General features: G+C 37.7%; 1 protein-coding gene across 1 annotated transcript in view; it reads left to right on the plus strand.

The window, feature by feature from the left end:
- ADGRV1 (adhesion G protein-coupled receptor V1) overlaps positions 1-17684 on the plus strand; it is a 560737-nt gene that overhangs the window by 14322 nt on the left and 528731 nt on the right. Inside the window, exons 2-4 of the mRNA XM_065942069.1 lie at positions 12843-13027; positions 15061-15210; positions 16367-16462. Of these exons, the coding sequence (XP_065798141.1) occupies positions 12843-13027; positions 15061-15210; positions 16367-16462 (431 nt within the window). The remainder of the gene's footprint in view (positions 1-12842; positions 13028-15060; positions 15211-16366; positions 16463-17684) is intronic.

Genomic DNA, 17684 nt, shown 5'->3' on the forward strand with positions numbered 1-17684 from the left:
TGCAAGGGGATCAAACAAGTCCATCCTAAAAGAAATCAACCCTGAATATTCATTGGAGGGACTGAGGCTGAAGCTGAAGCTCCCATACTTTGGCCGTCTGATGTAAAGAGCCGACTCATTGGAAATGACCCTGGTGCTAGGAAAGATTGAGGGTAGGAGGAGATGGGGGCAGTAGTGGATGAGATGGTTGGATAGCATCACCAACTCAATGGACTTGAGTTTGAGCCAACTCCGGGAGATGTGAAGGACAGGAAAGCCTAGAGAGCTGCAGTCCATGGGGTCATAAAAAGTCAGACAGGACTGAGCAACTGAACAACAACAACGATCTTTTCTGTTCCACGTTGCTGTGCAGTATCCATTTTTCATTACCCATCACAACTTGTTTTTAAAAATGGAACATTTTTGTTACATTTCAGTAAAGAAATGCATGTGGAAATACAGTCAAGAAGGTTCTTTTTGTTTAACTTATGTGGAAATCAGACATCAAAGCAATAAACATAACCAAGCTGGTACAAGTGATTTCCAGCACTTGATTTTGGTATTTTAAGCATATTGGGCTATCTCCTGCATGGTATAATGCTGACTGTTTTCCATTAATGTCTCAGTTTGACCGCTGTCAACTTCAACTGGTCTGCCGGACCATGGAGCACCATCCAGCGAGAAATCTGCAACACAAAACTTTACAAACCACCTTTGACATGTTCCATCAGTCACAGCATTGTCAACTACCTAGGCAGTTCCATCTAGGTATTCTTAGCACATTGCCTAACCTAGAGTGACTGCTCAGTAATTGTGCATTATTGTTATTAATTTACCCAATTAATACTGACAAAATGAAAGCCAAGAGGAAATAAAGAGCCTCTTGATGAAAGTAAAGAGGAGAGTGACAAAGTTGACTTAAAGCTCAACATCCAGAAAACTAAGATCATGGCATCCGGTCCCATCACTTCATGGTAAATAGATGGGGAAACAATGGAAGTGACAGACTTTATTTTCTGGGGCTCCAAAATAACTGTGAGTGGTGACTGCAGCCATGAAATTAAAAGATGCTTGCTCCTTGGAAGAAAGCTATGACAAACCTAGACAGTATATTAAAAAGCGGAGATACCACTTTGCCAACAAAGATCCATGTAGTCAAAGCTATGGTTTTTCCAGTAATCATGTATGGATGTGAAAGTTGGACTATAAAGAAAGCTGACCACCGAAGAATTGATGCTTTTGAACTGTGGTGTTGGGAAAGACTCTTGAGAGTCCCTTAGACTGCAAGGAGATCCAACCAGCCCATCCTAAAGGAAATCAGTCCTGAATATTCATTGGAAGGACTGATGCTGAAGCTAAAACTCCAATACTTTGGCCACTTGATGCGAAGAACTGACTTACTGGAAAAGACCCTGATGCTTGCTTCCCATGTCCCTAACAAGGTGTGGAATTAGTTAATACTCTGGTTCAAGTTTTGCACGTCATCCAAGAATATCAGGAACCCCACGATTTTGTTCTTCGAACACAACGTTGCCGTTCATTCCCCTTCTGACCTTGAAGTCAGTGCCCATGATGGATTTTCATTGTGCTTTTCCAACTTTCCTAAATTCTCAATGTTTTCATCTACCTCAGACAGCCTCCTTCTATTTTGATGTTGCTGCTTTAAGGGTGGGTGGCTGAGAGGATGGTCTGTACCCAAGGCAGTCTAGATTGCCCGATCCGTTTCTCTTGACCACGTAGACATTGAAGGCCTAGGTCTAGAGCCTGGAAACTGATCCTTCATGGCAAACGAGGATGAAACTACCCTAATGCTGTAGCTGTTCTTTTTTCCTGCCTTTAACGCTTGAGGGAACTTGAGTCCCAGAGAAGTGAATTGATTTGTCCAAGGTCACACAGGTGGGAAGATGATTGAGACTAGAGTGGAGCCATGTCTGACTCCAGCTCTAGTATTTACCTCCCGCTTGACCCCCAGACGTCCTGGCAGCGTCCCGCTAGAGTCCTCATAGCAGCTATCACAGAATCTCACATGCCAGGACTGCTTCCCAGTGTCTTATAAAATCAAGTGCCTGGAACTCTGCAGGGAGACAGTCCACAAGATGTGTCATGAGTGAATGTGTGTGTCTGTGCATTTGTGCCTCTTTTTCCCTCTTTGAATGGCATAAATATATGAAATATTTTGCTTTCCTCTTTGACCCTAGACTGAGGAGACACGGGCAGGTTTCTGGAGAGCAAATTCTCTGTCCAAGTAACAGCTGCCACTCAGATTCAGCCAATCAGTACTGTGTAAAAATGTGGACTCAGATTTACCAATTCTGTGAAAATAGTCTAGAAGTCCACTGTTTTAAAATGCAGAATCTTCACTTACGATCTTGGCAAAAATTCTCTAATATTATTTTGTAAATATAGTTTAGACTAAAAAACATCTCTCTGGATTGAAACCTCTGAATTTGTTTATGAAGCTTTCTCCCTTACCTTTCATGAGGGCAAATAATTCATTTAGAAAATACGAGTACCTAGATACTTAGTAAAAACAGATGGTATTCCATAAGTAGGTACAGAATAGAAATCACACAAAAGTGGCTGAGGGAAACTTTCCCCACCTGTTTTTTAGGTTAATACTGAATCTCAGGAAAGACTAGAACTAATTGGGGCTTTTTCAGTGAGACTTTAATTTCAAGAAAATTATTTTTGAATTTTGCCTTTGAGTTCTATGAAGAATTAAAAATTGTATTTGTACAGCATTATGGGTGGCAAAAATTCTTACAACCTCTTTTCATAATTTGAGAAATTGTTATTGTCTTGGAAGATGGAGGGGTGCCATCTAATGGTGATTCAAGAAACCTTTAGACACAGGATCCTTATATTTCAAAGGAGCAAAAAGGCAAGTGTGTCTTACCTCTTCTTGACAGAAGACCTTTCATATTTGGTGGCTGCAAGAACATCAGTTCAGTTCAGTTCAGTCTCTCAGTCGTGCCTGACTCTTTGTGACCCCATGGACCGCAGCACGCCAGGCCTCCTTGTCCATCGCCAACTCCCGGAATCTACTCAAACTCGTGTCCATTGAGTTGGTGATGCAAGAACATACCTTGACTTAATTTACTGCTTTTGAATTTGCCTCAAAGGAGTTAGTGTAGTGAATATTTCATTTTGTGTTTTGCCAAAGTGGAGTTGAAAGAGCACAGGTGAAATCCAGAATCTTGTAGCACCCCACATAGCTTTAGAATTGAAGCATCTCCACACCGTTCATCCTTTTTCCTTGGTGGGCACTTGTAGTCCAGATATGAGCAGCTTGGTCAGTGTTGCGATATGCTTATTTGGTGACTTATAAAAGTGAGAGTTCATGAGCTCATGGAAAAGTAAGAAACATTACATAGAAGATAGGTACCAGAATAAATAGCAAAGCAACTTGGAGGTAACAGAGACTATAAAGAGAATATTGTTGTTGTTATTTAGTCACTTAATCATGTCCAACTTTCTGTGACTTCATGAATGGTAGTCTGCCAGGCTCCTCTGTCCATGGAATTCTTCAGGCAAAAATACTGGAGTAGGTTGCCACTTCCTTCAGATCTTCCTCACCCAGGGATCAAACTCATGTCTCCTGCATTGCCAGCGGATTCTTTTGCCACTGAATCACTCGGGAAGCCCCCATAAAGAGAACAGAAAATTTTAAAAATAAGCATTTTCTGAGAAGTAAAAGAAGGTTTAATGGGTTAAGGGGAAAACAACAGACTATAACTATTTCCTAGAAATTGAAAACACAAGGGCATAAGCAAAAAAATTAGAAGAATTGAAATTTTATTATGAATTAAATTCTCTGAAATAGGACAGAAACCAAAGGATTAGAAATTAGAGACAAAGATTAAAAAATTAGAGGGCTAGTCTGAGAAAACCAGTGTTAAGAGTTTCAGGATGAAAGAATAGTGAAAATGGAAGGTGAAGAAATCATTGTGAAATAGTGTAAGAAAAATTTCTGATACTTTAAAGATGTGTAAGAGTGAAAAGGACTGACTGACTGTTTAGCCAAATGGACAAAAATAAACACATTCCAAGAAAAATCTTGTGCAGTTTCATGCTTTAGACAAAGAGAAGAACATACATTCTGGGCGGGGTGTGGGGGGGTGGTTGGCTAACACAAATAAGCAAACACATAATACTTGGGAATCAAAATGATTTTGAATTTCTTAGCAGCAACATTGGAAGTTTGAAAACAGTGGAACAGGCTTTCAAAATAGTGAAAGAAAGCTATTTTTACCAAAAATTCTATACCCAATGAAAGTATTAGTTAAATGGAAGATTAATATTACAGTAATTTCTGATATGCAAAACCTAAAACATTTGTATTCACGTACACTTTCTTGGGAAGTTACTGAAAGATGTTCTCCATCAAAACAAGAGAATAAACCAAGTAAACCAAAAAAGGAAAATGTGGAATCAGTAAACAGGAGATCAAACAGGAAAGACTTAAAAACAGTCCCAGGATGAAGTAAAAAGGGATCTCATGATGACTCTTGTGTTTCAGGTATAGAGGTCATGCTTAATGTAGATCTTGAGGAATGTAGGTTTGATATTATGAGATCTAGTAAATTTCAAGTTTCCATAGTTGTGTCTGCCCTTCCCTGGAGGGTGAATTGGTAGATACAGTAAAAGGCAATGGGAATAATCATTTTATTGACGAGATCTATAAAGTTGATGGTGTGTTGTTGAGACAGTAAGTATTTTCCCATGATGAATGTCTACCTCGAAGCCTAGCATTTCCCTATTTATGTCTTGAAAAAAATGTGTTGATTCCTGTAGTCTCTATGTAGAAGAAAACAGAATTTTTTACATGAATTTTCTCCTTTAGACGTACATTTTAATATATGTATAGATTCTTTCATGAGAGACAGATAAAGTTGATAACCGTAATGGACTATGTGTAGAAGAAGCATATGTCTGGTGGGGTTTGGTGCTCGGGAAACTTTTTATTGTTTACTTTTTTGTTCCTTTTTAATATGGTATCACACATATGTCATTTACAGGTGAATAAAATATTTTCCTTTAAGTTGTAAGTTATATATATATATATATATATAAAAGGTAAGAAACATTTATAGTCAGAAAAACTGTGAGACTATTCCTTTTATCATTTAAAAATATTTAACATTTCCTCAATTTATAACATTAGATTATTTGATTTTGAAAGATGCACATTTAAATTCTGTTTCAGTATGGAAGAAGGAAACAACCAATTTTTGCAGTACTTGCCAAATACCAGTAACACAGATTAAGAACTCTTAAGAGGCTGAATAATTGATGGTGTGGATGATGAAACCTCTGTTGTTCCAGAGGAGTAATTCTATAGCTTGAGAATGCCCTTTAGTAAATGTAATAGAATTCAGGTAATTCTAAACTTGAAAGCATTGCTCCATGAGGATCATATTTTCAGTATGAATTACCTGGTGGTCCCACCGTGGGAAGATGCTTGCTATGGCATGGGCAAGACAGCAGCCGAAGCTGAAAAATCAGTGTAGCCCTTCGGTTCTGCACTAGTCATGTTTGTCTTTCCCTCGTCCTGTCCTCACAGAGGTTCTGCGGTTTTTATTGTGAAACTTAAAAAGACCAAGTTAACGTTCAGATTGGTGAAAGGTTATGTATGAAAGTTGCTTGCTTCAAAATCGGCACATCAGTTGAATTCTCCTGTTTTCCTTTACCTTGTTATCTGTTGGGTCCTGATTTTTGTTTATTGATTTTTCTCTGTTTTGTTTCTACACACTTCCTGAAACTTAAAGTAGAAGACCATTCCTATTTATTTAGAATATAGTAAAGATCAGTCCTGGGTGTTCATTGGAAGGACTGATGCTGAAGCTGAAACTCCAATACTTTGGCCACCTGATGCGAAGAGTTGACTCATTGGAAAAGACCCTGATGCTGGGAGGGATTGAGGGCAGGAGGAGAAGGGGACGACAGAGGATGAGATGGCTGGATGGCATCACCAACTCGATGGATGTGAGTTTGAGTAAACTCTGGGAGCTGGTGATGGACATGGAGGCCTGGCGTGCTGTGATTCAATGGGGTGGCAAAGAGTTGGACACGACTGAGCGACTGATCTGATACTTGCTACCTTTGCTATGGTACCCATTAATAAGAGGCAAGATGAAAGCAAGGTTATATCCTAGATAACAGAATTCACAATTCAGTGATTAGAGCATATTGTGTTGGCAGGTATTGTTTTATAAATGAAAGTTAGCATGTTTATGTGCGAAGTAATGCAAGTGAAAAGGCTTCCCCGGGTGGCTCAGTGGTAAAGAATCTGCCTGCTAGTGCAGGAAAAGCAGAGGGTGCCGGTTTGATCCCTGCTTCAGGAGGATCCCCTGGAGGAGGAAATGGCAACCCACTCGCTAATCTTGCTTGGAAAACCCCGTGGAGAGGGTCCTGGTGGGCTGCAGTCCATGGGGTTGCAGAGAGTCGGGCGCAACTTAAGTGACTGAGCACAGCACAATGCAAGTGAAGAATGAAATCAGCAAATACCAGATTTTCAGAAGGGAAGAAAGAGCTAGACACCCAGAAAAAAAGGAAGAGAAAGGAATTCATGCCTGACTCATTTGAAGAATCGTGATACTGGGATTCCTTAGGACAATCAGAAGGGTGTTAACTTTTTCAGAATACTGAATCAGAGTGATATACTCCTATCTTGCTTTGTTCCATTGTGAAGACATTTGTGGTTTATGTATTTGTTGTAAATTTCCTCACTAGTAATTGTCCGTTTCAGAGTGGAGGGGGAGATGTTATAGACGGTGGTAATAATTGCATGGGGGTCTCCCTGGTGGCTCAGCCTGGGAGACTGTGTCTGCAGGTGCAGAAGACACAAGTTCAATCCTTGGGTCAGGAAAATCCCCTGGAGAAGGAAATGGCAACCCACTCCAGTATTCTTGCCTAGGGAATCCAATGGACAGAGGGGCCTGGTGGGCTTCAGTCCATGGGGTCACCAGGAGTCAGACACGACTGAGCAACTAAAAAGCAGCAACAATTACATGAAAAGAGGAAGGATTGCTGGTGTGGTGTCCTTTCTCAGATGTTTATGAGACGCTGTGGCTGTTGAGTATGAGCGTGGAAGAGGAGGGATCTTCCACTTGGTATATCCAAACATGGGTTTACAGTGTCTTAGGTTTGCATTTAATGGATGAATATTGATGCTGAAAGTGACTGAGTATCTAAACCAAACTGGCTGTAGTAGAAAATGTATTTTATTGCCTCAGCCGCTGAAAAGGCAAGGGTAAAACTGGATTCAGGAACTTGAACTTGAGTATCAAGACTTGGCACTTCTCCACCTCTTGGATCTGTGTTTGGCTGTGTGGCTTTACTTTCAGACTTCAGAGAAAGCTGGTCCCAATCAACATGATTCTGAATTCAACAGTAGAGGGAATCTGCATCTTTATGCTTAGGCAAAAGTCTCAGAATTGTATCTTAAGAAAAATTTTTTTTTTAATTTTATATTGGAACTATAGTTGATTTACAATGCTGTGTTCATTTCAGGTATAAAGCATAATGATTCAGTTATACATATACACATGTCTATTCTTTTTCAAATTCTTTTCTCGTTTAGGTTATTACAGAATTTGAAGCAGAGTTGGCTATGCTATAAAGTAGGTCCGTATTGGTTATCTATTTTATATGTAGTATTGTGTTTATGTTAATCCCCCACCTTTTCTCTTTAACTGTAAGTTTGTTTTCTAAGTCTGTGAGTCTGTTTCTGATTTGTTAACAAGTTCATTGTATCATTTTTTAAAAATTCCACATATAAGCGGTATCACATGATATTTGTCTTTGTCTGACTTACTTCACTGAGGACGATAATCGCCAGGTCCGTCCATGTTGCTGCAAATGGCGTTGTTTCATCAGAATTGTCCTGTTAACTCTCATTGGCCTGATCCAAATGTGTGCCCAGCCCTGTGAGTGGTGTCAGGAGCCGGGGGTCATCTCTTGAGGGCCTCTGTGTCCTCAGTGATTAGCACAGTTGTCACACAACGTATAGTAGGTGCTCGGTGGACAGATGTTAGGTGAAACTGTAACCCACTCTTCTGAAAGCAACCAGTGTGCATTGTTAGAGCTATTCTAATATATCCATGATTTTAATTTTGAAGGATGTTGGTTAGATTTAGGCGACTTGTTGGATAGGCTGAATAAAAAGTGAAAGTGAAAGTCGCTCAGTCATGTCTGACTCTTTGCAATCCAATGGACCAGAGAGTCCATGGAATTCTCCAGGCCAGAATACTGGAGTGGGTAGCCTATCCCTTCTCCAGTGAATCGTCCCGACCCAGGAATTGAACCGAGGTCTCCTGTGTTACATGCAGATTCTTTACCAACAGAGCTGTCAAGGAAGCCACACACAGAGAGGCTGAATATAATTACTAAAATCCAAGAACCTGAAACTTTGTATCTGCATGTTATCTGGACTCTACCCAAACTTCATAGTATAATTTGGGAAATAAGTAAGAAAGTAACCTAAATATGAGTAAACACTTTAAACACAGTAAGAGATTGATTAAGAGATAAGAGATCACCCACTGGCAGGAAAAATTTTCTTTTTTTGAATCATGCTGACGAGTAGTGGGAGTCGTGAGGGTAACATAGATGATAGTTGGAAATGAGAAGATTTGAATTTTGGAATATCATTCCATTACAGTTCAGAGGAATGAGTCAGTAAAACTAAAATTACTCTTTCACAATTGTGACAGAATATGAAATAAGCACATAATGATCTTTAAATGTATGTTGTTTGAAATTCATTTTATAGAGATGTTTAAAATAGGTGGACTGGTGGGTTGTGTAAAATATTCATTAAATCTAATAAGAGGAAAAGTGAGCTGAAATAGATGTAAGACTTGTGTGTTGTGTCAGTCACTAATGCCTAGTCTGCTGAGTTTAATAAAGGGAATTCCAAGACTAGATTTTTAGTATGATAGAGGAAAATGTACCTAGTTACCTTAAAAAAGAAACTATTCAGCACTTGTGTAATTATGCCTGTCTTCTGATGGGAACTTCACTTTCAAAGCTTTTTCTACATCGTCTAACTTCCATTGGATGCCAGCTTTGCCTCAAAAACTTTTCTTACAAGTTGAAAAGATGAAAGCAGAGGCGATTCAATTATCAGTGATGTCACAGAATTTGAGGCATTTCCAGTCATGCTTGTTTGTTCATTTTGCATAATCTCTCAAAACTCACTGATGTGTGCCAATCCGAAATGAATCTACTGACCTAACCACAGCTTCTAATTGCCTGGGAGACTGGAAGAATGCATCATTTGAGTTCATCAGCCCTGGCATTAAAAGATGTTGTTAAATATTTTAAATAGTCAAGAGAATCATAGTTTCAGGTAAATAAATGTTTAATAGTTTCAGTTTATCAGAATAATAAGGTGCAGACTTTTAGGAGACTCATAATTATACACTTTTATGAAAATCAGCCCTAAATATTCATTGGAAGGACTGATACTGAAGCTGAGGCTCCAATAATTTGGCCACCTGATGCGAAGAGCCAGCTTATCAGAAAAGATCCTGATGCTGGGAAAGATTGAAGGCAGGAGAAGAAGGGGATGACAGAGGATGAGATGGCTGGGTGGCGTCACCGACTCGATGGACATGAGTTTGAGTAAGCTCTGGGAGTTGGTGATGGACAGGGAAGCCTGGTGTGCTGCAGTCCATGGGGTCGCAGTTGGACATGACTGAGCGACTGAATTGAACTGATTGTGGTTTTGGTTATTGTTCATGAGTTTAAAATAGTAGAATGCTTGGAAATATGTAGCATAAATGACCTACCATATTATTCAAGACAGAGATATATGTTTTGTAGGAATAGCATGTAGTGGACAGTCTCATGTGGTTATGGGTAGGGAGTCTGGAGATGAACTCCTGGGTTCAAATCTTGCCAGCCACTTACTTAGCTAATAAGGGACACTGCCTGTGTTAACTAATATCTGTGCCTTAGTTCCCTGAGCTATGAAATGGGGTTAATAATACTGATACCTTCACAGAGATGTTGTAAAGATTAAATGTGTTTTTGTGTATAAAGTACCTAGAACAACACTGTGTAAGCATTTGCTGTTGTGATTACTTTCTATAGGTCTTAAACTTTTTCTTCAGGATACACGGAATCTTAAAATGCTTTATCACAGGCTTCCCTTGCAGTCTAGTGGTTAAGACTTTATCTTCCAGTGAAAGGAGTGCAGGTTCAATTCCTGGTTGTGGAGCTCAGATCCCATGTGCCTTACAGCCAAAAAAACCAAAGCATAAAATAGAAGCCATGTTGTAACAGATTCAATAAAGAGTTTAAAAATGGTCTACATTTAAAAAAAAAACTTAAAAACTCTGTTTAATAACATGTAAAAATATATGGAAAGTCTGCAGTAAGTTCAAGTGCATTGCATTGAAAAATTCAGTAATTAACTTAAAGCTCCAAATGTGGTTTATTTTGTGTCTCCTTTAAGACACATCCCTCACACTTCCTCATGCTTTTGGATAGTGTATTTCCAAGTGTGTCCTAAGGATCAACCATATTGGAATCAGTTGGCGGACTGTTAAATGCAGACTCCTGAACCCTACGCTGAACTAAGTGGACTAGAATTTCTGGGTTTGCGAATCAGTATTTTTCACAAAGCTAGGAGTCGATTGTTGCATGCGACAGACTGAGACTTGTGTTCCCACAAGTTATTCATCCTTCTCATGCTATGACTTGGAGAAGGCAATGGCACCCCACTCCAGTACTCTTGCCGGGAAAATCCCATGGATGAACGAGCCTGGTGGGCTGCAGTCCATGGGGTCACTAAGAGTCAGACACGACTGAGCGACTTCACTTTCCCTTTCCACTTTCATGCATTGGAGAAGGAAATGGCAACCCACTCCAGTGTTCTTGCCTGGAGAATCCCGGGGACGGGGGAGCCTGGTGGGCTGCCGTCTATGGGGTCGCACAGAGTCGGACACGACTGAAGCGACTTAGCAGCAGCAGCATCAGCAGCATGCTATGACTCAGTCTTACTCTTTCTCACTTAGAACTTCAGGTGTCGTCTTATTTCTGTAAGCTCAAGGTTCTATCACATCTCACGTTCAAGGAATTGAGCTTTCTTTCAAAATCACAACAGACCAAAGTTGTCTTTTTCTTCCACGTCCAGGGCCTGGGTTGCTACCTCCACACCCCTCCACTCAGCATTCTCTTTCTTGTCCCTAGTTGCTTGCTTTCCCACTATTTGTCATAAGTGAGATGTAAAATTATTCTGGCTTTAGAATTCCACAAAAGATCTTCATTTGTCTCTGGTTAAGCCCAGCACTCCCAGTTCCCTGACTCACCTAGGCTTTCCTATTTTCCGTCTCTTTCATCTTTTTTTCTTTCTTTTCTCTCAGCGCACACTCCTGGCTTTGAAGTCAGGGAAGAGGTTGCGGTTGGTGAGGAGGAACTATCTGCTATCTTATTTCTCCTCCCGAGTCCCTTAGCCCCATGGCAGGCTTTCTAAGAGAGAAGGCACAGGTGTAAAAAAAGTCTGGAATATCTGTCTCTGTTGGTCTGCATCTCTTTCCTGGACTCTTATCTGAAGTCTGCATCCCTGTCTACGGATTTTGCAGCCTCACACATGTGAGACATCATTAGTCAATCCCAGACTGCCTTGTTTAAATACATTCCACTGAGTAGTTTGCCTTTTAACCCTAAAGTACATTAAGAACATGTGTATCTGGTGGTTCCTAAATATGAAGCCTTGTTGCAGCCGTGTGGAAATAGCAGCTACATGAAAATTTTATTACTTCTTGACCAAGGTAAAGATTAATAGGAAACATTTTGGTTCATAGAGTACGTAATGCAACTCTTTTAAAAGCCATGAACTTGTTATGTTCGGGTGACTGCTCACATAATCCTTTGGAATCTTAATGATCCGTGAGATAAATTGCTCACATTTTTAGAGATACATCTACATCACAAAACAGCAGCTCTTTCAAGAGGCCCCTGCGCTGTTGTGCTTTTGAAAACACTTGAATCACACAGAGCTGCAAGTAGGAACAATATTGGCGTCTCATAAACACACACATTGTATGAAGAAGAGAACAATAAGGGTTATGCAAAAGAAAGTAAACGCTTTGCCAAACTTGGTTAGTTTTAAAGAAGCATGGGCATTTTCTGAGAAGTGATATTCGTATTTTAGCTAGTGCAATGGAGAAATTTAAGTCCTGGAAACTTAGGTGTTCTTTCAAAGGATTAGCACTTCCTTGCAATAACTGAAAAAATTTAAAAACATTCTCAACACGAAACTATGGGAAAAGCATATACAACCAAGAAATAAACTTTGGCTTTCACTAACTGCCTTGTGTGACTGTTCCAAGAGTTTTGCTCATATTGATACTTGTATAATTGTCAAATAGATAATGTCACATTAAGATTATCAGTCCTTTTGATAATTTTCGTTTTTGCTTGTCTTTTACAGTTTGATTTGGGGGAAGATGGGTTTTAATTCAGTTCACATGTTGCTGCCTAGGTTTTTCTTAGAGTAAATTGGAGGAACATTTATTTTTAATAAGCTAAATTTGATAAGTGTAAGGCAAGTTATTACTGTTAATATGCAAGTTAAAGAAACAAATAACTAAGTTAAAGTTAAACAAAGTTAAAGAAAGTTAAAAAAAACAAAGTACTATGAATGGTAAACAGTACCACAGAAGAGGATTGTCATTTTTGACTTATTTCTGTGACCACACATTTGAATTGAATAGCTTAATATTTGATATATTTTTATGTCTTAGTTGCTTACTAACTCTTCACTCTGTGTTTATATCTGTAGACAATGCACCCTAATGAAAATATATTGGATATGTTTTGTGAACAAAGTCCTTTTTTTTTTTTCCCTATAGGGATGCCCTCTGCATCTTTATTAGTAAATCTTCTTTCAGCTTTATTCATCCCTTTTGTGTTTGGAGAAACAGAGATCAGGTTTGCTGGACAAACAGAATTTGTAGTTAATGAAACAAGTACAACAGTTATTCGTCTTGTCATTGAAAGGATAGGAGACCCAGCAAATGTTACTGCGATTGTATCGGTAAGCAATGATAGTAGTTCTATTTTTACAGAAATAGATAGGAAATGTCTTAGTGATCAGAATGTCTTTAACTGTTTGAGATCCTGAGTAGTTCCATTATGATAAATAATTTGCAGATAAACGATTGATTCCTTTTATATGTCTCGGAGATTTATAGAGTGATCTAAGGTAGCATGTGTATTTGACAGTAATGGTAGTTTAAAAATATAGACTGGTTATTTTAAAATGTTAATATGCTTATTTTAAAACAAATATAAAGCAAAAATGTCAAGTATTTCTACTAAATTTTTTGGGGGGTAACTTGGATTCTAGTTATCTCTGCTTGGATTTATTGCTTAGAATTAAGTGACTGAGAGAAAATATATGAAATTTTAAATGTAGAGGAATGGCAATTAAAAAAAAACTTTTATGTTAGGGAGCTCCTCTTTTGGGAGAAATTAAGTCCAGTAAGTAGAAGTGAGAAGTAGAAATTTGGTAGACTGTTGCTCTTTCTTGCTCACAGTTTAGTTAGTAGATGGGTTGTATGTACACGTATCTGTGTTTGTATTTAACCAGAAAATCATATCATATGAACACTAAGGACGTTGATATATTTGAGGCCCAAACAACTTGGATTTTTTTTTTTAAATGTTTTTTTAACCGATAGGGAAACATTATAAAAAGAGACAAAGAAGAAAAACTAAGAATCCCGATGTTATAATTTTTTTCATTGCTTTTAGTTTTTAATTTATGGCATATTTGTATTTATTTGAATTTATTTTTAGTTTGATTATATATTTATATTTTTTAATTTATTAAATTTTATAGCCTTTTACATATAATTTTGATTATATCCTGATAACTTTTTCAGATCGCTCTATCATATTCACAACTTTTCTTGATGGTGGCATCATTTCTCAGTCATTTCTCAACAGTTTTTCATTGAGGTTGCTTCCAATTTTTGCTGTTGTAAATATTGCTCTGATGGAACTGTTTACACATGCATACCAATTTCTGCATATTTTGGATTGTTAAATGATTTTGGGGTTATAGGACCATGATTTTCTTTTTGTATCCATGTCTTTTGATATTTAACACTTTCCGAAAGACTGTGCCAACTTTTTTATTAAGGTATGAATACAAGTTTTTCAACACCCTTAACAACTTGGATTTCTTAAGTGTTTAAAACTAACTTCGTTTTTGTAAATGAGAACTAGACATTGACTATAATATCCCCATACATCCTTCATTTTTTCTTTATACTCAATCATGATTTTTTCCTAGTAGCTAATTTACTCATTTTGCATTCTTTGGCAAAAAAAAAATCTCATTTGGATTTTCACAAGAAGTTACTGCTTTATAATTTAATAATTATTGCTCCTTTGAGAATCTTAGCAATGCTGATGTTACAGAAGGAGGTCTTAAAAAGTTCTGAGGAAAAGTTTATAATGACTAATAAATTTGGTATACTAAAAAATTGAGTCTTTATTGGTGCTTTGGGGGAATATAAATAAGGCTTCAAGTCAAAAGTTTTGCAAAGAGTAGTTTCATTAAATTTTTTTCCTGATATGTTTTGGCAGGCTACTTACACATCTTCTTTGGGAGAATTTTAGCTACAGTTGATCTTGCTCAGTTTAGTTCAGTCGCTCAGTCGTGTCCGACTCTTTGTGACCCCGTGAACCGCAGCACGCCAGGCCTTCCTTCTTGTTAGGTTTGCTGCAATCCACGTCAAATCAATTAAGAGGTGGAGGGGAAAAAATTCACATCATTGTTTTCCTATGTGATTATTACTTTTCTATGAAATGTTCCCATTACCTTCAAGAGAATAAACACATATTTTTATGTAGAATCATTTCTTTTTATAATGCTTTTGAAAGGTGATTTTTAATCAGTTGTTAGATATTTGTTTAGTTTTTGTACATCCTGTTTATAAACTTCAGTGTCATTTGATGATTCATGTTTTTTTTTTTCCTGTTGATTGCTGTATTTAGCATCAATTCTGCTTGTCCTCACTCTCTGTTATGTAAGAACTATCTGTGTTTTGCATTTTATAGCTGTATGGAGATGACACTGGGGACTTTTTTGACACATATGCTGCAACTTTTATACCCTTTGGAGAAACCAATAGGACAGTGTACATAGCAGTATGTGATGACGATTTCCCGGAGCCAGATGAAACTTTCATTTTTCACTTAACTTTACAGGTAAGTCCTTTATTCCCCCCTGTTAAAGCTTAAACTTATAAAAATCTTACAACGCTTAAAAGTAAGTTTCTCTAGAGATAAGCCAATTTAAGTGCTTGGTGGTGGTTTTCATAGAAGCCAGAATTGACAATCTTGTTGGCAATTCCATGGTCTGGTTATTCCTCAGACAATCTTGTTTAGAAGATTCTGCAGCTAGTTTTTGGATTAATTCAGCTTTATTTAGGAACTGCCATGACAGATGCTCAAGAAAACCTTGTCTTCCCTTTGGCCCTTTTCTCTTCTGTCCCTCCCCTGCTACCAGCTGCACAAAGAATGACCATGACTTCTGAGTTCCAAGGAGAGGGATACAAAAAGCAGGCCTGGAAGTGGGAGGTTCCTGTGCCTTAGAATAAATTTGGAGTGACCCTGGGAAAAATGCTTGACTAGCCTAAGGTTTAATCATCCTTTATGACATGATCTATTATGTTGAGGCAATGGTGGCTAACACTGCTCTAGTTAATTTTTCTCCAGTGGATTGAAAGTTTCTTTTTAGAAAGATTGTGTTGGTATGATTAAAATTTTATGAAATTGGTACTGGAAGCAATCATGTTTTGCTTTTGTAAAAAACTTTTCTTGTAATCCTTTATGCTGCTATTAAATATCAACAAAAATGTAGCACACTCTGCCCATACTTATTAGAAAAATTGTTGTACTGTTTTAACTTTATTTTGGCTCTATGGCTGATAGAATAACTAATTCATTAAGTTTTAGCACCTTCTATAGTGTAAGAAAAGAGTTGTGTTTGAACCAAATTTCATACTGTCACTCAATTCTCTGTTATATTGTGTTACAGAAAAACCTGAAAGAATTTTTTGGCCAACTCAATATTAGTCATGAAATTTAAGTATTATAATTTATTACTAACCAGTGATTATTTATAATTACAACAATTTATATTTTAACAGTGATTAATGGTTTTAAAAGCTCTTTTGAAGAGTTCTTGTTTGGGACTTCACCATGTTGATTTAGTTTGAATATATTTTCTTAGGCTGTGCCTTAAAAAATACTTCTATTTTTATTCATTTTCTGAATGATTACTTAAAGACTGAAATGCTGTTAAAATAATTGTTTTCCTCTTGTTTAATGTGTTAATTTATTTTTTTGGCTTTTGTTTTAGAAACCTTCAGCAAATGTGAAGCTTGGGTGGCCCAGAACTGTTACTGTGACAATATTATCAAATGACAATGCATTTGGGATTATTTCCTTTAATATGGTATGGTTATGGTTTGATTTATCTTGTGATTGCTAGATAATAGTTTATTGAATTTTTGGATAGCTTTTTATGCTACCTAGTATCATCCAATGTAAACATTCTGTAAGTGTTTTAAATAAGATTTGCTCAGCTTTAACCATATTCCACATTCTGTAGACTGTCCTTTTTTTTTTGTTTTTTGTTTTATTTAACTAATTTATTTATTTAGCATTCTTTTTCTTTTTTTAAAAAATAAGTTTATTTATTTTAATTGGAGACTAATTATTTTACAATATTGTAGTGGTTCTGCCATACATTGACATGAATCCACCACAGGTGTACATGTGTTCCCCATCCTGAACCTCCCTCCCACCTCCCTCCCCATCCCATCCCTCCAGGTTATCCCAGTGTACTAGCCCCAAGCACCCTATCTCATGCATCAAACCTGGACTGGCGATTCATTTCACATTTGATAATATACATGTTTCAGTGCCATTCTCCCAAATCATCCCACCCTCGCCCTCTCCCACAGAGTCCAAAAGACTGTTCTATACATCTATGTCTCTTTTGCTGTCCCACATATAGGGTTGACGTTACCGTCTTTCTAAATTCCATATATATGTGTTAGTATACTGTATTGGTGTTTTTCTTTCTGGCTTACTTCACTCTGTATAATAGGCTCTAGTTTCATCCACTTCATTAGAACTGATTCAAATGTATTCTTTTTAATGGCTGAGTAATAGTCCATTGTGTATATGTACCACAGTTTTCTTATCCATTTGTCTGCTGATAGACATCTAGTTTGCTTCCATGTCCTGGCTATTATAAACAATGCTGTGATGAACATTGGGGTGCACGTGTCTCTTTCAATTCTGGTTTCCTCGGTGTGTATTCCCAGTAGTGGGATTGCTAGGTCATATGGCAGTTCTATTTCCAGTTTTTTAAGGAATTGCCACACTGTTTTCCATAGTGGCTGTACTAGTTTGCATTCCCACCAACAGTGTAAGAGGGTTCCCTTTTCTCCACACCCTCTCCAGCACTTCTTGCTTGTAGACTTTTGGATAGCAGCCATCCTGACTGGCGTGTAATGGTACCTCATTGTGGTTTTGATTTGCATTTCTCTGATAATGAGTGATGTTGAGCATCTTTTCATGTGTTTGTTAGCCATCTGTATGTCTTCTTTGGAGAAATGTCTGTTTAGTTCTTTGGCCCATTTTTTGATTGGGTCATTTATTTTTCTGGA

This window comes from Muntiacus reevesi, chromosome 1 (genome assembly GCF_963930625.1).
Source record: "Muntiacus reevesi chromosome 1, mMunRee1.1, whole genome shotgun sequence".
Lineage (NCBI taxonomy): Eukaryota > Metazoa > Chordata > Mammalia > Artiodactyla > Cervidae > Muntiacus > Muntiacus reevesi.